Source organism: Salvelinus alpinus, chromosome 23 (assembly GCF_045679555.1).
Source record: "Salvelinus alpinus chromosome 23, SLU_Salpinus.1, whole genome shotgun sequence".
Taxonomy (NCBI): Eukaryota; Metazoa; Chordata; class Actinopteri; order Salmoniformes; family Salmonidae; genus Salvelinus; species Salvelinus alpinus.
This window is the reverse complement of record NC_092108.1, coordinates 25,967,976-25,994,236: the sequence shown is the minus strand read 5'-3', so window position 1 is coordinate 25,994,236 and position 26,261 is coordinate 25,967,976. Positions and strand designations below refer to the sequence as shown.

The window sequence follows — 26,261 nt, the reverse complement described above, 5'->3', positions numbered from 1 at the left end:
GCAAACTTTAAAAAAACAGCTAACACTAAATCTCGGAAACTCACTCAAGAAACGACTGCACACGGTAAACAATTCAATATTCTACAAAGGACAACAGAAAACACAACTCTTAACAGGGAAATCATAATGAGTAAATTCGACACACCTGAGTGTCGTTAATGTCTCTAGGACAGTCTCTGGTGACAGGTGGAACCATGACAGAACCAAAGCGGGGGAAAAAAAGAAAAGAAACAGTATTAACTCAGTCAACCTAAGTCAACCAGTTTTTCATCATCTAGCTAGCATTATATGCAGTTCGCTTGGCTTCTCTCCACATTCAATTGTCTGTATTTTTCCAAAGGAAATAAAGAGAGATTGTGACAGATCACCTCTATTCTATATGGCAAAGTGGCCCAGCGTTTCCTGTGGTGTTTCACTGATGGAATGAGATTTTGAGCTATAGTCTCAGACTTTACACATCATCCCCATCTGTCTGGCTATGAGGAGACACTGTCTAGAGGGGAGGAGGCTATCCATCATGGCTGAGATGGACTTCTGTCGTACTGCTTCTGTAAACTGCTACTGCCTTCTACAGTGAGCTGATACAACTCTTCAGGAGCAAATCTCCACCCGGCCTCTGGCTTTAAACTTTAACATTTATTGAAAGCTGTGTTATCAGAAGTGCTATATGTCAGAGACAGAAATACATTTTTGTATCTATTTGGTATATCATACAGTATTGTGTTTTGAGAGGTACTAACAGAAGCCAAACCAAGGCTTGCATGTACTTACAGTATAATAGCAAAATTGTTCACACTAAAGATGTGGAAATCACCATTTATTTCATGAAATTTAAAATCAACACAAACTGCAGCAAGGTGCAGTTTTCAAGTATTCAATTCTAACATTAAAATCTATGCAATACTCAAATCCAGAGTGGTTGGTATGGAGGCAAGCATTTCCCTCATGGGTCCTTGGTTTTCAAGACCAAGCAATGTAAAGCAGGCACACCACTTCATAAGTAAGGACAATAATAATTTCAGTATGAAAATACAGTCAATAATAAGAATGCTATCATTCCAAATATATCAAAAGAGCTGATTCTATTTTCTGCTTATGGTTATGAAAATCCAAATCTATAACTGATATCTGATGGTTTGTCTTATCTGTTGCTTGGCAATTAAAATCTGTTTTAAGACATATGTTTCTACAAAGAAATAGACATGTAAAGTTTAATCGTTTTTTCCCTGACCAATGTGCATTGAAAATGGAAAATAAATACAAACAATATAGGAGTGGGCTGAAGATTGTAAATGTTCGGTAGAACTTTTCCTTCACAACATGAGTTCTATAATGTGCTTAACAACCATACATAGTTAAGATCACGTATGCCATCGTATTCATATTCAATATGTGACACTAATCCAAAAATAATAAGCTTGATGTTTCCTCTGTGGTTTACCAATTCAGTGTCATGACCCCATGTAATTGGTTGACCTGGACATTTTTCCCTGACAGAAATGTAGTCTTTTGTTATCACTCTGCAGTGCAGCAGAGTGCCACAAGCAAACAGAGCTGGGACAGATAATGATGGGACAAGATTGTGGAGATCAATAGATTTCACATGATGGGTAATTGGTTAGGGTGAGCAGCGTGCAAAGTTTCACTACCGTTCAAAAGTTTGGGGTCACTTAGAAATGTCCTTGTTTTTGAAAGAAAAGGCCATTTTGTCCATTAAAATAACATCAAATTTATCAGAAATACAGTGTAGACATTGTTAATGTTGTAAATGACCATTGTAGCTGGAAATGGCAGATTTTTTAAATGGAATATCTACATAGGCGTACAGAGGCCCATTATCAGCAACCATCACTTCTGTGTTCCAATGGCACGTTGTGTTAGCTAATCCAAGTGTATCATTTTAAAAGGCTAATTGATCATTAGAAAACCATTTTTGCAAATATTTTAGCACAGCTGAAAACTGTTGTCTTGATAAAATAAGCAATAAAACTGGCCTTTAGACTAGTTGAGTATCTGGAGCATCAGCATTTGTGGGCAACAGTGAAGAGGTGACTTTGGGATGCTAGCCTTCTAGACAGAGTTGCAAATAAAAAGCCATATCTCAGACTGGCCAATAAAAAGAAAAGATTAAGATGGGCAAAAGAACACAGACACTGGACAGAGGAACTCTGCCTAGAAGGCCATCATCCCGGAGTTGCCTCTTCACTGTTGACGTTGAGTCTGGTGTTTTGCGGGTACTATTAAATGAAGCTGCCAGTTGAAGACTTGTAAGGCGTCTGTTTCTCAAACTAGACACTCTAATGTACTTGTACTCTTGCTCAGTTGTGCACCGGGGCCTCCCACTCCTCTTTCTATTCTGGTTAGAGACAGTTTGCGCTGTTCTGTGAAGGGAGTAGTACACAGAGTTGTAACAGATCTTCAGTTTCTTGGCAATTTCTCACATGGAATAGCCTTAATTTCTCAGAACACGAATAGACTGACGAGTTTCAGAAGAAAGTTCTTTGTTTCTGGCCATTTTGAGCCTGTAATCGAACCCACAAACGCTGATGCTCCAGATACTGAACTATTCTAAAGAAGGCCAGTTTTATTGCTTCTTTAATCAGAACAACAGTTTTCAGCTGTGCTAACACAATTGCAAAAGGGTTTTCTAATGATCAATTAGCCTTTTAAAATTATAAACTTGGATTGGCTAACACAACGTGCTACACCAGTTTCCAGCTGTGCTAACACAATTGCAGAATGGTTTTCTAATGATCAATTAGCCTTTTAAAATTATAAACTTGAATTGGCTAACACAACGTGCCATTGGAGGGATGGTTGCTGATAATTGGCCTCTGTACGGCTATGTAGATATTCCCTTAAAAATCTGCCGTTTCCAGCTACAATAGTCATTTACAACATTAACAATGTCTACAGTGTATTTCTGATCAATTTGATGTTATTTTAATGGACAAAAAATGTGTTTTTCTTTCAAAAACAAGGACATTTCTAAGTGACCCCAAACTTTTGAACGGTAGTGTATATTATCCAGTTACTTCACAAATGTTGAGGAAGGCTCACCACCATATACAATAATACACATGCATTGAGAGGAAATGCACCAATCCTATTCTGCCTGAGAAGTGAGTCTGTGTGGGTTTAGGTATGGGGACATGGGGTATGGGGCTTATGGTATGGGTACAGGGGTGGAGGACCCAGAATCAAAGTGTCTCTCTCTGGATCTCCCCCTGCTCTATAGGTTGGTCTCCCTCTCCAGTGCCCGTGGTAGTCATACAGAGGACAGCACCTCGCCCGTCGAGGCCAGGAAAGGGTCCTTCTTCTCCCCCTTCTCCAGGTCGATATGGTGGATGGAGCCTGGCTTAATGATCAGGTCGTCTGGTTCCCCCTGGTACATACCGCCCTCCACCTCCCTGTACTTCCCCGAAGATGGATCCTTCTGGAAGACTTCGCGGAGTATCTTCTTCAGCTCAGGGTCAGGGCAGAACAGGTATTCATAGAGGGCAGCCGCCATTATGCCACCCAGGATTGGACCAACCCAGTACACCTGCAAGACAGGTAAGGTGAAACTCTGTTCAGACAAATATGAACCTATAACCACAGACAGCTGTCATGCATATTTAGACCAGATGTCATGTCTTGTCATGTCTGTAAAGGGGCAGCAATCATTGTTTATGGGCATCCACATTGGAGCCAGGTACCTTTAGGTTCTGCCAAGTCAAACATTTGTCACGGAGAGAGAGAGAGAACACCTGTCAGATAATATGACACCACTCTCAGTTCTGAGGACCTTTCCTAATTATACCCAAGACCCAAATACACACACACACACACACACACACACACACACACACACACACACACACACACACACACACACACACACACACACACACACACACACACACACACACACACACACACACACACACACACACACACACACACACACACACACACACACACACACACACACACACACACACACACACACACACACACACACACACACACACACACACACTACTATGAACACCTCTGTGACAATTGCCCTGGATAATTAATTAAAGAAACACATTCCGTGGGTATTGTCCAGAACACCTGTCTTTAGTTGTCTATACCACGGATGTGCTTTTCATTTCATTCTGAAATAGGAAGCTGAAATGAATTAATCTATACCTAGTAGCAAGGGTCAAGTGAACTATCGAGGACGCATGTTTTATAAGAGCATTTCCTGACATTTCAATGTTTCTCTACCTATGAAGCACTCTGTGTTTCTATGGATTACTGATGTCAGTCTGTAGCGCTCATGCCCTCTATGGGGGGGTTAAGATGTCCTTGATCGACACTAGATGGGATCCTTCGTAGCTGCTATGGCATGGTGATATGCACTGTGACCTTATTAAGTTTCAGTATGCCCCCCCCCCCCCCCCACCCCAACCGTTGCCCCCCACTTATAATGATATTGACAACATTAGCTACTGGAGGACAGAGATGACCTGAACACTTCTCACACAATGATGCACTAACCTAAACTATATAAACAAAAAGTACACATGAAAGTATACTACAAGCTCTTTATTATAATACACTGCTGTAATAACTGGCATCTGTTTAACCCATGTCTTCACAACCAAATAGCTTGTGATTTCTGTGTAATGCTCAGATTATGACATTTCAGTGGAGTGACTTTTTATATTCAAACATGAAAAGTCACTCCACTTTAGGCCTGAAGCTCTCTCTTAATTTGAAGTGTCTAGGCTTTAACAACTAAAACATCAATGGATGGTCAGTGTTTCCAGAATTTTTTTTAGCAGTGGTGGCATTTTTTCAGTTCTGGTGACTTTTTAAAAGGACATTCTACTCCAAATTAATGAAATAAAATTATGCTGGCACGATCTAAAATATGATTTACCCATCCATAAAAGTGCGCAATAACATATTGGTCCATGCCTGGCAGGTGTGCTATTTAGCAAAAAGCATTTGGCGATCACCTGGCTGGCACAGTGGCTAATTAATAAGAATGGGAATGCCCATCTGCTTTTACCCCATTGGGCTAATCATTAGCTAGTTCACAAACTCTAAACATTATCTTGTTGCTAGATAGCATCATATTGATGACTTGAATGTCCCAAAAATATAATGCAGGCCTACCTGTTACACTTTACCCATGTAACATTTGGCCCCGGTCAAGCTGAGCTAAACTCAACGTGAAAGGCAAGAGGTAAACGCACTTAAACCATTCTGTTGATTCTCCTGTTTGAAAATGATGCAGTTCACTCATTATTAGGAGTTGAGAAATAAAACATGTAGTAATAATGGAAAGCTGGGATCCTCCTCTTTTAACAATGGCCATTAACCCACTTCAAATGTGTGTATTTCCCGTGACAGTGCAATGGCTGGGTATATGCATATCAATGCATGTTTTTCTCCCTGTGGCACACACAATTTAAAAACACCTTGAGAGGAATATTATTTTCTTACATTGAATGCAACAAGCTAATTGAAAATGTAAACTATTCTACTATGGGGTTGTCGGATTGTTGGCTGAGGATAAGTAAATGTGGACAATAGCGTCTTCAAAGTGTGTCTTGGACAAAAAAAAATGTAATGTTCCTTTTTCTTGGTGTGTCTGCAGCAATTTTGTAGTAGTGGCACAGCCTGTGTGAGCAGTCAGAAGTATGTGCACAAGAGTCTCTTATGCCTTGACGATACGTGGCGGGCAACACGGGGTACAATACCAGTATTCTGATTAGATATTGTTGTAGACAAAATTCACATAACCTAACCTCTACTCCTGGCTCTCATTTGGCTCATACAGTAGGTGCCTGCAGGCCCCAGCCCAATTGTAATCCCTGCCCTTCACCCACAACTGTGTATGAGTATCCCAGCTAGCACATAATGTTCTGAGAACCATATGTTTCTTGGAGCTTGGTGAGAGCATGGTTGTCCTATATTTATTTAGCATACAACCTTCCCACAACATTCTGTTCTGGGAATGAAACATTCTCAGCACATTTAAGCAACTTTATTTTCTTGGTATTTCATTACTTTAACTTCTCTGGGATATGTGGGACGCTAACGTCCCACTTGGACAAAAGCCAGTAAAAATGCAGAGCGCCAAATTCAAATAAATTACTATAAAAATCAAACCTTCATGAAATCACACATGAAAGACACCAAATTAAAGCTACACTTGTTGTGAATCCAGCCAACATGTCTGATTTCAAAAAGGATTTACGGCGAAAGCACACCTTGCCATTGTTAGGTCAGTACATAGCCACAGAAAAACACAGCCATTTTTCCAGCCAAAGAGAGGAGTAACAAAAAGCAGAAAGAGATAAAAATGAATCACTAACCTTTGATCTTCATCAGATGACACTCATAGGACTTCATGTTACACAATACATGTATGTTTTGTTCGGTAAAGTTCATATTTATATCCAAAAATCTGAGTTTAGGCGGGACGCTACTGTCTCACTTGGCCAAAAGCCAGAGAAAATGCAGAGCGCCAAATTCAAATACATTACTATAAAAATCAAACTTTCATTAAATCACACATGAAAGATACCAAATTAAAGCTACACTGGTTGTGAATCCAGCCAACATGTCAGAATTCAAATAGGCTTTTCGGCGAAAGCAAACGATGCTATTATCTGAGTTAGCACCATAGTAAACAAAGAGAAGCATATTTCAACCCTGCAGGCGCGACACAAAACGCAGAATTAAAAATACAATTCATGCCTTACCTTTGACGAGCTTCTGTTGTTGGCACTCCAATATGTCCCATAAACATCACAAATGGTCCTTTTGTTCGATTAATTCCGTCGATATATATCCAAAATGTCCATTTATTTGGCGCGTTTGATCCAGCAAAACACCGGTTCCAACTTGTGAAACGTGACTACAAAATATCTCAGAAGTTACCTGTAAACTTTGCCAAAACATTTCAAACTACTTTTGTAATACAACTTTAGGTATTTTTTTACGTAAATAATCGATAAAATTGAAGACGGGATGATCTGTGTTCAATACAGGATTAAAACAAACTGTAGCTAGCTTTCTGGTCACGCGCCTCTAATTAACAGTACACTTCCAGTGACCCTCGTTCAAGATGGCCGTACTTCTTCATTACACAAAGGAAAAAATCTCAACCAATTTCTAAAGACTGTTGACATCCAGTGGAAGCAGTAGGAACTGCAAGAAGGTCAATTAGAAATCTGCATTCCCAATGAAATCTCATTGAAAAGAGAGTGACCTCATAAAAATAAAAATAGAACGGTTTGTCCTCGGGGTTTTGCCTGCTAAATAAGTTCTGTTATACTCACAGACATGATTCAAACAGTTTTAGAAACTTCAGAGTGTTTTCTATCCACATCTACTAATAATATGCATATCTCATCTTCTGGGGATGAATAGCTGGCAGTTGAATTTGGGTATGCTTTTCATCCAAACGTGAAAATGCTGCCCCCTATCCTAGAGAAGTTAAGAGAATGTTTCCTAAAAGTTCAAACATGGTTACATTTAATTACATTTTTGGTAATGTTCTAGAAACATTCTCCAACTGGTTTGACATTGGGAATGTTCTCAAATCGTTCAGAGAATATTAAGAAACATTCTTCTGTGGGAATTTCATTACTTCAGCATAACGTTTCCTACAGGTTTCCTCATGGTTCTATTTAAAATAATGTTCACAAATTGTTCTGAGAACATTAAGAAAAAAAGTTATTCTGTTTTCTCATGGTTCTCTTTAAAGTCATGTTCTCAAAACATAAAAAAAAAAATCCATAAAAAACACAAGAACACTTTAATAACGTTCAAAGAACATTCTAAGATTGTTATTTATAACCTTATCGTTTATCCTTCAAATACCATCTCCCAATGCACCCTGTGTGTCTGTGGGAAAGGGCAATTTTACAGCTAGCTAGCCACTTCACATGATGATATTATTGTATGTAGCTACGCTTGCCAGCCCAGAGAGAGCATTTCCATGTGTCCTATCTGTATTTGGAGTTCAAAATAATTAATTTATTAATCTAGAAGTGGAATTGAAACATTAAATTAAAGTTTTAAGGAAGTTATTCAAAAACCTCCATATAACCTAGAATTTCCATTCTCAGTTAATAAAACCTTCAAAGAAAACTTTCAGCGAACCATAGAAAAACATTCTCAGAACCTCCCTGCAATATAAAAATGTACGTTCCCAGAACAGGCAACATTTTTACTTCTGTTCTCAGAACGTTTAAAAAAATGTCCAGTTTTGCCGTTTGGGAAACCTATGGCTTCATTCCCAGAACCAATGGGAAACCAAAAATGTATGTTTCCACAACAAATGTGCTATCTTGGATGGGCCTTTGAGGGTGAGAAGGGTGCAGCAGTTTCTTTCTTACCCAGTGGTTCTCAAAGTTCATGGTGACGACTGCAGGCCCAAAGGAGCGAGCGGGGTTCATACTGGCTCCTGTATATGGAATCTAGAACAAAGCAGGGCATAGAGATGCTAACATGAGGGGACTGTAGAGAGAGAGACATGGAGCAAGACCTAGCCAGAACTGCCACAAACTGCCACAACACCTACAGTAGCGTATTTTTTTTATTTTTTTTATTTATTTAACCTTTATTTAACCAGGTAGGCAAATTGAGAACACGTTCTCATTTACAATTGCGACCTGGCCAAGATAAAGCAAAGCAGTTCGACACATACAACAACACATAGTTACACATGGAGTAAAACAAACATATAGTCAATGATACAGTGAAAAAAAATAAGTCTATATACAATGTGAGCAAGTGAGGTGAGATATCCCTTATCTCACCTCACTTGCTCACATTGTATATAGACTTATTTTTTTGAAGGCAAACAAATATATGTATAAATAAATAAAAATATAAAAAGGCCATGGTGGCGAAGTAAATACAACACAGCAAGTAAAATAAAACTAAAAACACTGGAATGGTTGGTTTGCAGTGGAAGAAAGCGCAAAGTAGAGACAGAAATAATGGGGTGCAAAGGAGCAAAATAAATAAATAAATACAGTAGGTAAAGAGGTAGTTGTTTGGGCTAAATTATAGATGGGCTATGTACAGGTGCAGTAATCTATGAGCTGCTCTGACAGCTGGTGCTTAAAGCTAGTGAGGGAGATAAGTGTTTCCAGTTTCAGAGATTTTTGTAGTTCGTTCCAGTCATTGGCAGCAGAGAACTGGAAGGAGAGGCGGCCAAAGGAAGAATTGGTTTTGGGGGTGACCAGAGAGATAAACCTGCTGGAGCGCGTGCTACAGGTAGGTGTTGCTATGGTGACCAGCGAGCTGAGATAAGGGGGGACTTTACCTAGCAGGGTCTTGTAGATGACCTGGAACCAGTGGGTTTGGCGACGAGTATGAAGCGAGGGCCAGCCAACGAGAGTGTACAGGTCGCAGTGGTGGGTAGTATATGGGGCTTTGGTGACAAAACGGATGGCACTGTGATAGACTGCATCCAATTTATTGAGTAGGGTTTTGGAGGCTATTTTGTAAATGACATCACCGAAGTCGAGGATTGGTAGGATGGTCAGTTTTACAAGGGTATGTTTGGCAGCATGAGTGAAGGATGCTTTGTTGCGGAATAGGAAGCCAATTCTAGATTTAACTTTGGATTGGAGATGTTTGATGTGAGTCTGGAAGGAGAGTTTACAGTCTAACCAGACACCTAGGTATTTGTAGTTGTCCACATATTCTAGGTCAGAGCCGTCCAGAGTAGTGATGTTGGACAGAGCGGGCAGGTGCAGGCAGCGATCGGTTGAAGAGCATGCATTTAGTTTTACTTGTATTTAAGAGCAATTGGAGGCCACGGAAGGAGAGTTGTATGGCATTGAAGCTCGCCTGGAGGGTTGTTAACACAGTGTCAAAAGAAGGGCCAGAAGTATACAGAATAGTGTCGTCTGCGTAGAGGTGGATCAGAGAATCACCAGCAGCAAGAGCGACATCATTGATGTATACAGAGAAGAGAGTCGGTCCAAGAATTGAACCCTGTGGCACCCCCATGGAGACTGCCAGAGGCCCGGACAACAGACCCTCCGATTTGACACACTGAACTCGATCAGAGAAGTAGTTGGTGAACCAGGCGAGGCAATCATTAGAGAAACCAAGGCTGTCGAGTCTGCCGATGAGGATGTGGTGATTGACAGAGTCAAAAGCCTTGGCCAGGTCAATGAATACGGCTGCACAGTATTGTTTCCTATCGATGGCGGTTAAGATATCGTTTATGACCTTGAGCGTGGCTGAGGTGCACCCATGACCAGCTCTGAAACCAGATTGCATAGCGGAGAAGGTATGGTGGGATTCGAAATGGTCGGTAATCTGTTTGTTGACTTGGCTTTCGAAGACCTTAGAAAGGCAGGGTAGGATAGATATAGGTCTGTAGCTGTTAGGGTCAAGAGTGTCCCCCCCTTTGAAGAGGGGGATAACCGCAGCTGCTTTCCAATCTTTGGGAATCTCAGACGACACGAAAGAGAGGTTGAAAAGGCTAGTAATAGGGGTGGCAACAATTTCAGCAGATAGAAAGGGTCCAGATTATCTAGCCCGGCTGATTTGTAAGGGTCCAGATTTTGCAGCTCTTTTAGAACATCAGTTGACTGTATTTGGTAGAAAGAGAAATGGGGAAGGCTTGGGCGAGTAGCAGAGGGGAGGGCAGTGCTGTTGTCCGGGGTAGGGGTAGCCAGGTGGAAAGCATGGCCAGCCGTAGAAAAATGCTTATTGAAATTCTCAATTATAGTGGATTTGTCGGTGGTGACAGTGTTTCCTATCTTCAGAGCAGTTGGAAGCTGGGAGGAGGTGTTCTTATTCTCCATGGACTTTACAGTGTCCCAGAACTTTTTTGAATTTGTGTTGCAGGAAGCAAATTTCTGCTTGAAAAAGCTAGCCTTGGCTTTTCTAACTGCCTGTGTATACTGGTTTCTAGCTTCCCTGAAAAGTTGCATATCACGGGGGCTGTTCGATGCTAATGCAGAACGCCATAGGATGTTTTTCTGTTGGTTAAGGGCAGTCAGGTCAGGAGAGAACCAAGGGCTATATCTGTTCCTGGTTCTAAATTTCTTGAATGGGGCATGCTTATTCAAGATGGTGAGGAAGGCATTTAAAAAAAATGTCCAGGCATCCTCTACTGACGGGATGAGATCAATATCCTTCCAGGATACCTCGGCCAGGTCGATTAGAAAGGCCTGCTCGCTGAAGTGTTTCAGGGAGCGTTTGACAGTGATGAGTGGAGGTCGTTTGACCGCTGACCCATTACGGATGCAGGCAATGAGGCAGTGATCGCTGAGATCTTGGTTGAAAACAGCAGAGGTGTATTTGGAGGGCAAGTTTGTTAGGATGATATCTATGAGGGTACCCGTGTTTACGGAATTGGGGTGGTACCTGGTAGGTTCATTGATAATTTGTGTGAGATTGAGGGCATCAAGCTTAGATTGTAGGGTGGCTGGGGTGTTAAGCATGTTAAAATTTAGGTCGCCTAGCAGCACGAGCTCTGAAGATAGATGGGGGGCAATCAGTTCACATATAGTGTCCAGAGCACAGCTGGGGGCAGAGGGTGGTCTATAGCAGGCGGCAACGGTGAGAGACTTGTTTTTAGAGAGGTGGATTTTTAAAAGTAGAAGTTCAAATTGTTTGGGAACAGACCTGGATAGTAAAACAGAACTCTGCAGGCAATCTTTGCAATAGATTGCAACACCGCCCCCTTTGGCCGTTCTATCTTGTCTGAAAATCTTGTAGTTGGGGATGAAAATGTCAGAATTTTTGGTGGTCTTTCTAAGCCAGGATTCAGACACGGCTAAAACATCCGGGTTGGCAGAGTGTGCTAAAGCAGTGAACAAAACAAACTTAGGGAGGAGGCTTCTAATGTTAACATGCATGAAGCCAAGGCTATTACGGTTACAGAAGTCATCAAAAGAGAGCGCCTGGGGAATAGGAGTGGAGCTAGGTACTGCAGGGCCTGGATTCACCTCTACATCACCAGAGGAACAGAGGAGGAGTAGGATAAGGGTACGGCTAAAAGCTATGAGAATTGGTCGTCTAGAACTTCTAGAGCAGAGAGTAAAAGGAAGTTTCTGGGGGCGATAAAATAGCTTAAAGGAATAATGTACAGACAAAGGTATGGTAGGATGTGAATACAGTGGAGGTAAACCTAGGTATTGAGTGATGATGAGAGAGATATTGTCTCTAGAAACATCATTGAAACCAGGTGATGTCATCGCATATGTGGGTGGTGGAACTGTGAGGTTGGATATGGTATAGTGGTCAGGGCTAGAGGCCCTACAGTGAAATAAGCCAATAAACACTAACCAGAACAGCAATGGACAAGGCATATTTACATTAAGGAGAGGCATGCTTAATCGAGTGATCAATAAGGGTCCAGTGAGTAGAGGTTGGTTGGGGTCACGGCGATCCAGACAGCTGGCCGGGTAGATGGCTATCGGTAGCAAGATAGCATAGTATGGAAGTCTATTGTATTGTTCCACATGAATCCATAAAGTAGATAATAATAAAATGAAACCTATATAATTGTGGGAATTGTAGTTTAAATGCAGGTATTCCATAGGTATACAAGGTACTAGTTTAGCAGGGATAATCTAGTGGCATGTAGGCAGCACATTGAAATCAAGCTGTGCTGTGAAGAGGGGTAGGTAGCATGTTGCTTTCAGGAGCATTAATTTGCTCAGTGTGGTTTAGGTAGTTCCCAAGTGATTGGTTGCCATGGAGTTGCAACAGCGGTACCCATTGAGGATGTGTATGTGAGAGCAGGTCTGAGAGACATTTGTATACTTTACTGTACTGTGAACTAATGTTTTATGGTATACCTGTTGTACTATTTCACCATTATGATGATTAAAGTACAAACTACATCATCAATCTACATCAACACACTACACATTTTATTCCATAGATGCATTGAATTAAATGTAATGTCTGACTCTTGAGGCCTTCAGGTTTGCTGTAATTCTAGCACTAATAAGTGAGAGATAGAATCACACTCACTGCGAACAGATGACCGATGGCTACAGCGAATCCGATGGCGAGGCCAGCCGAGCCGTTAACGTCAGAGCGTTTGGGGTCACAGGTGGCGAACACCGTGAAGACCAGCTCGAAGGTGATCAGGAGCTCCACCAACAGGCCGCAGCCCACGTTGAGCTTGGGGTTCACCTGGGAAACAAGAGTAAGAGTGAATGAACAATACTTTTCATGACATCAAACTATCCCAGACCTGTGTTCAAATAGTATATTTTCAAATACTTTAGCTGTGCTTGATTGAGCTTGCCTGATGGAATAGTCCCAAAAGAGCAAAATAGATTCAAATACTATCTTATGCATAGTGTCAACTCTGACTGTTGCTATACTTGTTTGGCTATAATCCAGATTCTGTGATTACAGGCCGATCTATATGTTTTACCATAGTCACTCCCAGGCCCCCTCTGACAGACACTGGTGTCACCAGGTAGAGGAGCCCTGCCCCAGTGATCGCTCCCAGGCACTGGGCAGCTAGGTAGAACACACCCTTGGCCAGGCTCAACTTCCGGGTCACCACCATGGCTGCAGTGACTGCCGGGTTGATGTGGCCACCGCTGATGTGACCAAAGCACTGCACCATTGTGGCAATGGCCAGCCCGAAGCAAAATGAGATGAGGACCAGGTCTGCAGGGGGAGGGTTGTCTGACTCGGCCGCCCAATTGATGGTGGAACCCAGGCTGAGGAGGACGAAGATCATGGTGGCTAGGTACTCAGCTGAGACAGCCCTCCAGAAGTCCTTGGTCCAGATTCCTTTGAATGCCACCATCATGGGATGCTGGTTACACGCCGACAGGCAGCTCCTGGCAAAGTAATAATTAATTAATTAATGAAATGATTATCCCCAGTTGGAAGACATCTGTCTGCATGCCTTGAAATTCACTTAGCCCTTCCAGGGAAGGGAACTTGCTCCTGGACACAACATTTATAACTCCACTAGGGAATTGAACCAGTGACTTTCCAATGCACACTATGCCAGGCAGCACAGAGGGATGCAATATGTAATTTTGCAATCAATGCGTTTATAGTAGACTACTTTCAAATTGTGGGTACACTTGGACTCTAACGATGGACGAGGTTGAATGAGGAGAGAGAAATGGAGAGAGTGAAAGAGAGAGGGGGGGACATAAAGATACTTGATAGAAAGAAAGAGAGTGAGAAAGAGAGGGGAGGGGGTTGTCAAGTAAAACAGGTGACTCTCTTGGAAGCTGCAATATGTCACATCCTTGACCCCTAGACAACCTAAACCCAGTGACCTAATGATTGACCAGAACTCATATTTGACTTTTATGACTTTAGTTAATATTATATATCAGAATATAAAATGTTTGACAGCTACATCATATTTAAGTCTAACAAGTTAAATATGTCATCAATAACATACATTTATTTACATGGATAAGTGCGGCAAATGCTTCCATGTTTTATAAATAGGTTATGCATTAACTGAGGATATCAACTCACTCACAACTCACATCTTGTATTCAGTTTTTCACTGCTTTGAGGGTTAAAACAATATGCATTCGCATGGCAAATAACTGGTTTGCATTGTGTTCTACCCCATTATTATTTCTCGAATAACAATTTTCCTGACTCCATTTAGAACTTACCATAAATAAATACAAGATCTCCCACTCTCCTCTATTGCTTTCTCTTCACTCATTCTGCAACAATCCGATTGAATGAGAGAAATGTCTCCCTGTTCTTTGTACTGCACAATAAATAAATCTAACAAATAGTCCCAAAATGTCTACTTACAGACAGGCAGCAGTTGGCTGGTAATGACACAGTGCGAGAGGGGAGGAGAAAGTAGTAGTGGGTCTGTCCGATGAAAATGATCCATGCATTGTGCCGTGGATTGCATCCAGGAGCTTTATTGCGTTAGTAACAGGGCATCACCCCCACGAGAATTAAGCAAACAGCTTGCAGAGGAGGAGGAGACTTCAGTATCAAGGGCAGAGCAGTTCCCGCCCACGAGATAACTCTTACAGAGTGATGGAGTCACCCAACCAACCGCGATATTGTTTTGTCCTCATAGCCTACTCAGAACTGTTGTTCTTATCAGAATTATAAACATGCTGAAACAAACAAAATATTTTCCCAAATGTAAGAGAAGGGTGCAATTGCTGCATGCAATTCGGTGTGTTCCTGCATGTGGGCATTCCTGCATCTGTTGTTGACCATTCTGCCTGCCCTGACTGTCGTTCTGTACCTTGTCACACCACCCTGGATTACTGACCCCTGCCTGCCCTGACCCTGAGCCTGCTTGCCATTCTGTACCTTTCAGACTCTGCTCTGAACTACTGACCTCTGCCTGCCCTTGACCTGTTGTTTGCCTGCCCCCCTGTTTTTGTAATAAACTTTTGTTACTTCGAAACTGTCTGGGTCTTCTCCTGAGCCTTGACAGTTGGTTTCGAAAACAGTATCGCTAGCGAGGATTAATAATGTATCTAAACATTAAAACAGAGCTTGGAGATTGTAGCCAGCTGTTCTCCTAGGTGGCCCCCTTGGGCTCTCAATATAGCTATATTGCATCAAGACACAAGATGATTGCAAGGATTACTCCATCAAAGTAAAGAGGTGATGGTTACCTAACTCTATTGTGCTATTGGTGACATCAACCCAAATTAGTTTTGATTGTAGTGATGGTTGCCCACTAAGCATTTACCGACGATGTCTTTTGGACGTCTTTTTTTGGTCATGTCCGGAACAGGCGTTTTTATTTTTTTGTGCAGTCCGGACTTGATTTCAATGTCCAAGGACGTTTATTTTTGGTCTGGTTTTTATTTGGTCCAAACATAGACGTCTATAATTGGTTCAGATTGGGTCCGGTCCAGACCAAATCTGAACCAATCATAGACATCTATTGTTCATATGTTTGGACAGCACAGTACAGCACTATACAGTACAGCACAGTAGAGTACAGTAAAGTATAGTGTACTGTATTGTACCCTACTTTACTCTAATGTACTCTTCTCTCCCGAATTAAACTGTACTTTACTGTACTGTACTCTACTGAACTTGACTGTCCTGTACTTAACAGTGCTCTACTGTACTAAACTGTGCCGTACTATAATGTGAAAACAATCTTGACATCTATGATTCATTCAGGTTTGGATCTGGTCCGCAGTGACCAAATGTGTGCTTGGTTGGGGGCGGGGCTCATTTGAATAATACCCAGCACGCTTTGCAAGTGTTTTTACATTTACATTTTTGTAATTCAGCAGACGCAATTATCCAGAGTGATTTACCGTCAATGTATTCGACTAAGGTAGATAAACAACATATCACATATCAAAAATATCACAGTCCTAGCAAAAAATATCACAGTCCTAGCAAAAAATATCACAGTCCTAGCAAAAAATATCACAGTCCTAGCAAAACAATATCTATAACTGTTACTGAGAATGTTTGTAAGTCGGGAAGCAAGTTTAGGGAGTGAATAATTTAATAAATAAATGAAAACATAACACGAACATGAAACAGAAACAATGACGCCTGGGGAAGGACCCAAAAGGAGTGACATATAGTCCAGGTGAGTCTAATGATGCACAGGTGCGCGTAACGATGGTGACAGGTGTGTGCCATAACGAGCAGCCTGGTGACCTAGAGGCCGGAGAGGGTGCACACGTGACAATGTTATTGTAGTTGAGCTGGTCTATTGGTTTCTTCTCTAGGTTGGATCACTTTGAACATTATTGCTGCCAGTTTTAAAGCTTTTGAAAAAGAGAAGCAATAATGAATATTCTTCAGTTGCCGCCTCTTTCCTATATTAAGAGGTTTGGAAAATTGTGATAGAGTGCTTACTTCATTGGATCTATTAACAAAAAAAAATGCATTTTCTTAGTCTCTAAATTACACGTTTTCAATGCCTGAAAAATGTGTTTTTATGTTCTGAAAATGTGTGCATACATTTTATGTTCGGTTGGTCCAGGGAATCAAACCACTATCATGGCATTGCGAGCACTATGCTCAGTAATTCTGTACGTTTTTTATTTAGCTGAATTTGTCCTAATATTCATCCAGAATGTCCAAAATTCCAAATATCTTTCTAATCACAGTGTGAATGTGGACCTACCTCAATGTTTCTTTTAACCCTTCATAATGGAGTTAGTATGCACAACTCACAGCTTGTTACAACACTAGTGATATCTGATGAGATTCACAAGTATGAGTAATATCATTAAATTATCAGAGATTAGGTGAGGCCAATGGCCTTCACTCCACACCTCTGACTTTTACGCTTTGTTGGCTGCCATCTTTGATGAAGTCATAGAAGGGATTTCAATGAATGCCCCGGGCCTGCCCCGGGTGAACCAGGTTAGCGTTGATTGCATTCGTTTTGGAACCGGGCTGCCTCCCAGTGTGAGCCAGGTGCCCCCCATGCCCTGTTTTAGCCGACAGCAAAGTTGTCTCAAAACAAAAGTGAAGTGGGTTAAACCCGAATGAACTCCCCCGCTGATTAATGTTCATGTCTGATGGATGGGACAGTTTTGGTTAATGGAGAAACTATGCTTCATGATGCAGTAACAGCATACCATCTTCTGTTCTTTGTTACATTGTGTGAGATAATCTTTCGCTAGATTAGAAAAGTGAAAGCCAGCAGCATGTTGAGATGTCTCAGACTGTCTTGCACATTGTTAAGTTGGAGCTACGAGGGAATCGGGAATTACAGAATCTCTTCAAGGTTGTCCTGGTCTCATAAGGCTATGTTTGGTGGTGGTGGTGCCCTCCAGGAATACAAAAGATGAATGTTTACTGTAGTAGTAGTAGTTAGTATCAGTGGACAGGGGCCAAAAATCTGAGGAGGCATTAAGTATGTGAGGATGGCTGGGGGGTGGTCTGGAGGGGGGTCTGGAAGTTGGAGAATTTTTCAAACACCTGAAACAGCTTTCCCCTGCAATCTAGAGATATAATCAATATGCTTAATTCTACATAAAAAAATTATATTTTTCTGAACATCTAAGCATACCTCTTGAGCTGTCTGTTTCCACCTGTCTGGTGGTTATTTTCTTTAAAGAAACGTAATATGCTTCTCTGCATCTCTGCTAAAATGTGAGTAAAATATTGAAAAGAATTTGAGTCTAATTCAGTACATTTAGTTATTGTGTGCTTATCTAAAGTCTATCAACCTTGCCAGCTAACATACAGGTAATAGCCAAAATAATGTAAACACTTGAGTAAATGAGGGATTCAAAGTATATTGAAAGCAGGTGTTTCCACACATGGTTCCTGAGTTAATTAAGCACTTACCATCCCATCATGCATAGGGCCATGTATAAAAATGCTGGGCAGGCCCTTACTTTGCTTACTATGACTACACCACCATAGGATGACAATGCCCCCATCCACAGGGCACGAGTGGTCACTGAATGGTTTGATGAACATGACATCAATGTAAGCCACACCAGATCTCAACCCAATTGAACACTTATGGGAGATTCTGGAGCGGCGCCTGAGACGGCGTTTTCCACCACCATCAACAAAACACCAAATTATGGAATTTCTCGTGGAAGAATGGTGTCGCATCTCTCCAATAGTGTTCCAGACACTTGTAGAATCTATGACAAGGTGCATTGAAGCTGTTTTGGCTCGTGGTGGCCCAACGCCCTATTAAACACACTTTATGTTACTGTTTCTTTTATTTTGGCAGTTACCTAACCTGTTAGACAGGTTAGCCTGACATGGCTTCTTGGTAGCTAGTTATGAGGTTGGGAGATTGAGAACCTATCTGGGCTAGCTAAATCTAGCTTCCATTCAAAACAAATGTATTTATATAGCCCTTCTTACATCAGTTGATATCTCAAAGTGCTGTACAGAAACCCAGCCTAAGCAATGCAGGTGTAGAAGCACGGTGGCTAGGAAAAACTCCCTAGAAAGGCCAAAACCTAGGAAGAAACCTAGAGAGGAACCAGGCTATGAGGGGTGGCCAGTCCTCTTCTGGCTGTGCCGGGTGGAGATTATAACAGAACATGGCCAAGATGTTCAAATGTTCATAAATGACCAGCATGGTCAAATAATAATAATCACCGTAGTTGTCGAGGGTGCAGCAAGTCAGCACCTCAGGAGTAAATGTCAGTTGGCTTTTCATAGCCGATCATTAAGAGTATCTCTACCGCTCCTGCTGTCTCTAGTGAGTTGAAAACAGTAGGTCTGGGACAGGTAGCACGTCCGGTGAACAGGTCAGGGTTCCATAGCCGCAGGCAGAACAGTCATACTAGCATTACAGAGAAACAACACAAAAAAGTTTTTCAACAGGACAAATCTGAGGGGGCACGTACCCCCTATTGTCATGAAGCCTCTGTCAGTGTATGTGGTCTAGCAGAAACACATATGCAGCCCAATTCTGATTGGTCTTTTGACCAGCTCTGAAAAAGCACTCATGTGGTAAGATCTGATGTGATTGGTCAAAAGAACAAATTAGTGGAAAAAATATCAGAATTGGGCTGCCTGTGTAAACGCAACCATAGTGTGTCCTGCAGTGAAATTGCGAGTCTTCATTTTTGTTATAGCTTGTAGGTGACCCTGTCCCCAAGGACAGCAGATTGGAACAGTTAAATGTGAGGTAGAATCGTTTAGGGTGAGTGCTCTGATTTAATAATGATTGTCACACAACATCCTTAGTGCTTAGTTCATCTTCCATTACATCACAATAATAATATTCTAAAACAAGTCATACTCTCTTAGGGTCACAGCAAATGTTGTCAAGGGGAAAGTATGTTTGCAAGACTACAGATATTCAGATATTCTTAAAGACATTGAAACATATTTGAGTTTGGAAGCATATGACTACTACTAGTGTTGTTTCATCAAATACGAACTGTTGGTTGAGTTGTCGTATCACTTGTAAATTTCCAGTGACGTGTGTGAGTGCTTGTCTTGCCAGGTAACATGACCACTTACTTCAGCCTGCCCTATAGGCATACAACCCAAAACAGAACTGGACATTGGCCAGCTAGGTATAACCTTCAATGAGAGGCTAAGACTGGAATTCAGTTGGTGCAGATAGTGGATTTTCCTCACTGCACTTTCACAAGTGTGTTTCATTAGCCTAGAGGGAGTTGGTACCATTGTGAGTACTGGATTACTTTTTAGACAGGTTACCCATCAGTACAATTATTACAGTCAGTACATTTGAAAGTATTACGCTAAGGGACTGCCGACTACCTAACATACATTTGCTTGCTTTTTGGCCATAAAAGTAATCAGATGAATTGAAACATGCAGCCATGTCGGCAGCAACATTATTAAATGGTCAGAGTATCTGTGGTTAAATGAAAGATTATCATCTGAATGTTTGAATGGATGATTTATTAATTGCACAGCAGGCATACATGTGAGGTAAAGGTCCATCAGTCGAGCAGTTCAAACACATATTCAACCACAAAGACCAGGGAGGTTTTCCAAAGCCTCGCAAAGAATGGCACCTATTGGTAGATGGGTAAAAAAAACAACAGACATTGAAAATCCCTTTGAGCATGGTGAAGTTATTAATTATTCTTGCCGGAGAGGAAGGAAACTGCTCAGGGATTTCACCATGAGGCCAATGGTGACTTTAAAACAGTTACAGAGTTCAATGGCTGTGATAGGAGAAAATTGAGGATGGATCAACAGCATTGTCGTCACTCCACAATACTAACCTAAATGACAGAGTGAAAAGGAAGCCTGTACACAATAAAAAATATTCCAAAACATGCATCCTGTTTGCAATAAGACATTAAAGTAAAACTGCAAAACATGTGGCAAAGAAATTAACTTTATGTCCTGAATACAAATCGTTATGTTTGGGACAAATCCAACACATCACTGAGTACCACTCTTCATATTTTCAAGCATGTGGTTGGCTGCATCATGTTAGGGGTATGCTTGTCATCGGCAAGGACTAGGGAGTATTTTAGGACAAAAAGAAAGAGGACAGAGCTAAGTACAGACAAAATCATAAAGGAAAACCTGGTTTGGTCTTCTTTCCAACAGACACTGGGAGGCAAATTCACCTTTCAGCAGGACAATAGCCTAAAACACAAGGCCAATAGACAACATTGAATGTCCCTGAGTGGCCTAGTTCCAGTTCTGACTTAAGTCAGCTTGAAAATCTGTGGCAAGATTTGAAAATGGCTGTCTAGCAATGATCAACAACCAACTTGACAGAGCTTGAAGAATTAAAAAAATGATAATGTGCAAATATTGTACAATCCAGGTGTGCAAAGCTCTTAGAGACTTACCCAGAAAGATTGACAGCTGTAATCGCTGACTAAGGTCATTCTAACATGTATTGACTCAGGGATGTGAATAATTATGTAAATGAGATATTGCTGTATTTCATTTTCAATCAATTGTATAGAAACCGTTTGTCATTGTCTCATTATTGAGTGGCATTATGCCTGATATTGGATCAATATTTACTGATCTAAAACCAAATCTAAGGAAGCAGTTTGAAAAATAGCAACTCAGTTGAGCGTTTAAAGAGCATTAAAAGCTAAGCAGGCTGCCACCCAGACTTTAGTTTTACAGTCCTTGATATCTATTTGGGTAGATTCCAGTGTTTGATTTCTATAAAACACTACCTAGAATGAATTACAATATGAGTGAAATAGTTTTCCTTACAAAAATGGGTATGTATGTTAAAACTCAGCTTTTCTGAGTTGGAATGGTGTGTTCATACCCCAACAACAGAATGTAGCGGGCATGTACCAGTCATTAAAAATATTTACACGAGTAAACCACTGATGACATCATACTCTATGAGGAAATAGCAAACGGCCTGTTTGAGATACAAGTTTGAGGTTTGGTTTTTAAAGTGTTTTTTTCTTCTTCTCTTATTTATCCGAGGATGAGTCAAGAACATTATGCAGGTAAAAAAAAAAATCTTCATGAATATTGTTCTGGAGGCAGCTCTAGAGAGTGGCCACTAGCTGACACAGCCACAAAGTCATGAAATCTGACTTTAAACCTTTCCTAACCTTAACCACACTTCTAACCCTAATGCCTAACCTTAAATTAAAACCTAAAAGCTATTTTGGTTTCAGGAATATTTACAATATAGCCAATTTTGACTTTGAAATTGCTCAGTTCTGCCTCCAGGACAAGACTCATGACAATAAACGTCAACCTGCGAACATTATTTGGGTACGAGGATAACAAACCTTTTTATTATAGTAAATGTGACTTCAAGGAAAACTCATAGTATGTATAAAGATTAAACCAATGGTATATTTAATCTTGAATATGCATGAGTTCTACTAATAGTGATAATAGAGTAACTCATTAGTATTATCGTTTAATTTGTTCCTCCAGGCTTAACACACATCAGAGGCATCTCTCATTAACTAATTAAAATCTTTCAATGTTCATATTTAACATTTGCATTTGTGTACTTTATAGTGGAGTCAACTAATCTCAGTTGATAATTAAACTAGGACTCTGTTTGATTTCAGAAGCACCATCCAGAGGTGTTAGTTTAGTTTCAACTTCAGTTATTTTTGCCCTAAGAAATTTTAATTTGTATGGTAATTTTTTGGGTGTGCAAAATCTTTACTTCTATACTGCTCATTTTTCTGGATCACTTAAGGGAAAATTCCTAAATTGGTATGTCCTCAAGTGTGTATTATGGCTATTAGGCCTTTGAATCAAATTAATTAATTGATGATGAAAGCCGAGCTGTTTTGATCAGGACCATGTTGTCCTGCTGAGTAATATCACCACTCTTCGCTGGGCAGCATCTATCCCCTTTGTTCAACTGCACGCGGCCAGGTTTCTCACATGGCAAACAGTCTCTTCACCCCAACATAACCTATAGGTCTAACATGGGGCCAAATCCTTGCCCTCCTCTCGAAACATGAAAGAGAGCCCCGAGGTTGATTCTTATTGAAGAAAATGAAGGAAATGTGACTGTCTGCTTTTACGAGCCCCACATTCATTAATTGGACAAGGGATCGAAACAGACCGTTAATTGTCAGATCTGGTCATCATGCAGGCACATGAGAAAACAGCTAACATATGCACACACTTACACACGCACACATGAAGCCAGCTAACACACATGCACCTGCATGTACGTATGCATGCCAGTGGAGGCTGCTGAGGGAGGATGGTTCATAATAATGTCTGGAATGGAGTCAATGGAATGGCATCAAATACATCAAAGACATGGTTTCCATGTGGTTGATAACACTCCATTGACTCCATTCCAGCCATCCTCCACTCAGCAGCCTCCACTGATGCACGCACATACACACTTGTGCAAACATGCGTGATGTATGCTGAACGCGGAACAAGAGAGAGCTCAGTTTGTTTTGAAAGTTTCTGAAGTTTTTCCTGGAAAAGGTTTGTTTACTAGCCTACCTGTTTAATGTTGATCCCACAATGCTGTTAGCCTCAGTTGCTGGGACCGCTACTGTCTGTCCCAGGACACTGACAAACCCTAAAGTCTGAAGAGCTGCTGCTTGGCTAAGCAGCTAACCTAGCTGCTAGCTATCAAGCTAGTCAGGTTTGAACCCCACGATGCAGTTAGCCCTTGAGGCCGGGACCGCGGATAATTCCGGGCTTGTGGCTGTTTAAATCCCTGCTGTTTGTTGCTGTTTCCATCATCCCTGCAAGCTGTGCTGGCTGAAATTAAGTGCAGTACCAGCGTTAGCCAAATTTGCTACCATCATGCCACCCAAAGATAAAGAAGGTTGGAGTAAGAGGACAGTGTTTCGCTATCACAGGTGCGTGATCTTTTAAATCAACAAAAATATGTCTACAAGCAATTGTTACAGCAACAGGAAAAGTTTCAAGAACTTTGTCCAAATACTGGTGGACTCAACTAACATAGCATCCAAGATGGCGTAGCAGTCAGACATCTTTGTCTTGTCCCATGTACATATCTTTTTATATATTTTTCTCCTCATTTTTTAGAATATTCTTCCTAAACTTCAACTTCAAAATACTCTCCTGCAACCCGCCTCACCCAATGTGGTGTGGATCTGGTTTTTTTTCTAAAGTATTTCTACTTACATCGGAACTGGAATCCCTAAACTGAAGCTAACTAGCTACCAGCTAACAGTCAGCTAACCACTGCTAGCGGTCATCAGCTAACCTTTAGCTCGGAAAGCTCTCGCCAGTTCGTACAACGCGTTTCAAATCAGAGCATACCGGACCTATTTTTCTCTCCATATCCCCGGATTCCTACCGCAAACTCTGAACCCTTTCATCTGGATCATGGCAGCTAGCTAACCGCAACCCGGGTTGACTACTCCTGGCTAACGTTTCCGTCCCAGGGCAAGCACCAATTAAACTGCAGCTAGCCCATGCTATGCCCATCTCCCGGCGGGGGCTACTTGGAACCCTACTAATTCCACGACTGGTCTATCGACGTCACAGCACGAGGAGGCAAAAACAGACTTTCCCCCATCGCGACGTCCCTCTAAGGCCCTTCTGCTAACTTGCTAGTCCCGCCCTGCTAACTGCTAGCTTGCTAGCCCCGGCCTGCTAACTGTCTGAATCGCCGTGTCCCCAGCAGGCCCAACCACTCACTGGACCCATACGATTCACTTGGCTGCACATGCCTCTTCCTAATATCAATATGCCTTGTCCATTTACTGTTCTGGTTAATGATAACTGTCTTATTTCACTGTAGAGCCTCTAGCCCTGCTCAATATGCCTTAACCAACCATGTTGTTCCACCTCCCACATATGCGATGACATCACCTGGTTTAAACATCTCTAGAGACTATATCTCTCTCATCATTACTCAATGCCTAGGTTTACCTCCAATGTACTCTCTTCCTACCATACCTTTGTACCTTATGCCTTGAATCTATGCTATCGTGCCCAGAAACCTGCTCGTTTACTCTCTGTTCCGAACGTGCTAGACGGCCAGTTCTTATAGCCTTTAGCCGTACCCTTATCCTACTTCTCCTCTGTTCCTCTGGTGATGTAGAGGTTAATAAGGACCTGCAGTGCCTAGCTCCACTCCTACTCCCCAGGGACTCTCATTTGTTGACTTCTGTAACCGTAAAAGCCTTGGTTTCATGCATGTTAACATTAGAAGCCTACTCCCTAAAGTTTGCTTTATTCACTGCTTCAGCACATTCTGCCAACCCGGATGTCTTCGCCGTGTCTGAATCCTGGCTTAGGAAAACCACCAAAAACCCTGAAATTTCCATCCCTAACTATAACATTTTCCGCCAAGATAGAACTGCCAAAGGAGGCGGTGTTGCAATTTACTGCAGAGATAGCCTGCAGAGTTCTGTCTTCCTATCCAGGTCTGTACCAAAACAAATCGAACTTCTACTTTTAAAAATGCACCTTTCCAGAAACAAGTCTCTCACCGTTACCGCTTGCTATAGACCACCCTCTGCCCCCAGCTGTGCCCTGGACACCAAATGTGAATTGCTGCTAGGTGACCTAAACTGGGACATGCTTAACACCCCGGCCATCCTACAATCTAAGCTTGATGCCCTCAATCTCACACAAATAATCAATGAACCTACCAGGTACAACCCCAAATCCGTAAACACGGGCACCCTCATAGATATCATCCTAACTAACTCGCCCTCCAAAATACACCTCTGCTGTTTTCAACCAAGATCTCAGCGATCACTGCCTCATTGCCTGCATCCGTAATGGGTCTGCTGTCAAACGACCACCCCTCATCACTGTCAAATGCTCCCTAAAACACTTCAGCGAACAGGCCTTTCTAATCGACCTGGCCGGGGTATCCTGGAATGACATTGACCTCATCCCGTCAGTAGAGGATGCCTGGTCATTCTTTAAAAGTGTCTTCCTCACCATCTTAAATAAGCATGCTCCGTTCAAAAATGTTTGAACCGGGAACAGATATAGCCCTTGGTTCACTCCAGACCTGTCTGCCCTTGACCAGCACAAAAACATCCTGTGGTATTCTGCATTAGCATCGAATATCCCCCGTGATATGCAACTTTTCAGGGAAGTTAGGAACCAATATACAGTGGCAGTTAGGAAAGCTAAGGCTAGCTTTTTCAAACATAAATTTGCATCCTGTAGTACAAACTCCCAAAAGTTCTGGGACACTGTAAAGTCCATAGAGAATATGAGCACCTCCTCCCAGCTGCCCACTGCACTGAGGCTAGGAAACATTGTCACTACCGATAAATCCACAATAATTGAGAATTTCAATAAGCATTTTTCTACGGCTGGCCATGCTTTCCACCTGGCTACCCCTACCCCGGTCAACAGCCCTGCGCTCCCCACAGCAACCCGCCCAAACCTCC

General features: G+C 41.7%; 1 protein-coding gene across 3 annotated transcripts; it reads right to left on the bottom strand.

The window, feature by feature from the left end:
- Window positions 1-800: 800 nt before the first annotated feature.
- Window positions 801-15,016, bottom strand: LOC139550665 (aquaporin-4-like). 3 transcript variants are annotated; one of them, XM_071361691.1, is made up of 5 exons: window positions 14,788-15,001; window positions 13,415-13,832; window positions 13,003-13,167; window positions 8,388-8,468; window positions 801-3,544 (listed from the first exon to the last, which is right to left on the bottom strand). In XM_071361691.1, the coding sequence occupies exons 1-5, from the start codon at window positions 14,874-14,876 to the stop codon at window positions 3,269-3,271; spliced, it is 1,029 nt and encodes a 342-aa protein (XP_071217792.1). In that variant the 5' UTR covers window positions 14,877-15,001; the 3' UTR covers window positions 801-3,268. The 3 variants fall into 3 exon arrangements, with proteins under 3 accessions (XP_071217792.1, XP_071217793.1, XP_071217794.1); XM_071361692.1 differs by having other exon boundaries at window positions 14,640-14,860; XM_071361693.1 differs by lacking the exon at window positions 8,388-8,468 and having other exon boundaries at window positions 14,788-15,016.
- Between the last annotated feature and the right edge of the window lie 11,245 nt (window positions 15,017-26,261).

Coding starts and splice junctions, on each gene's coding strand:
- LOC139550665 (XM_071361691.1), bottom strand. CDS start 14,876: ATGCATGGATCATTTTCATCGGACAGACCCACTACTACTTTCTCCTCC. Junction 8,469..13,002: donor CCATCGGTCATCTGTTCGCA/GTGAGTGTGATT, acceptor GCTTTGTTCTAG/ATTCCATATACAGGAGCCAG. Junction 3,545..8,387: donor TGAACTTTGAGAACCACTGG/GTAAGAAAGAAA, acceptor CCTGTCTTGCAG/GTGTACTGGGTTGGTCCAAT.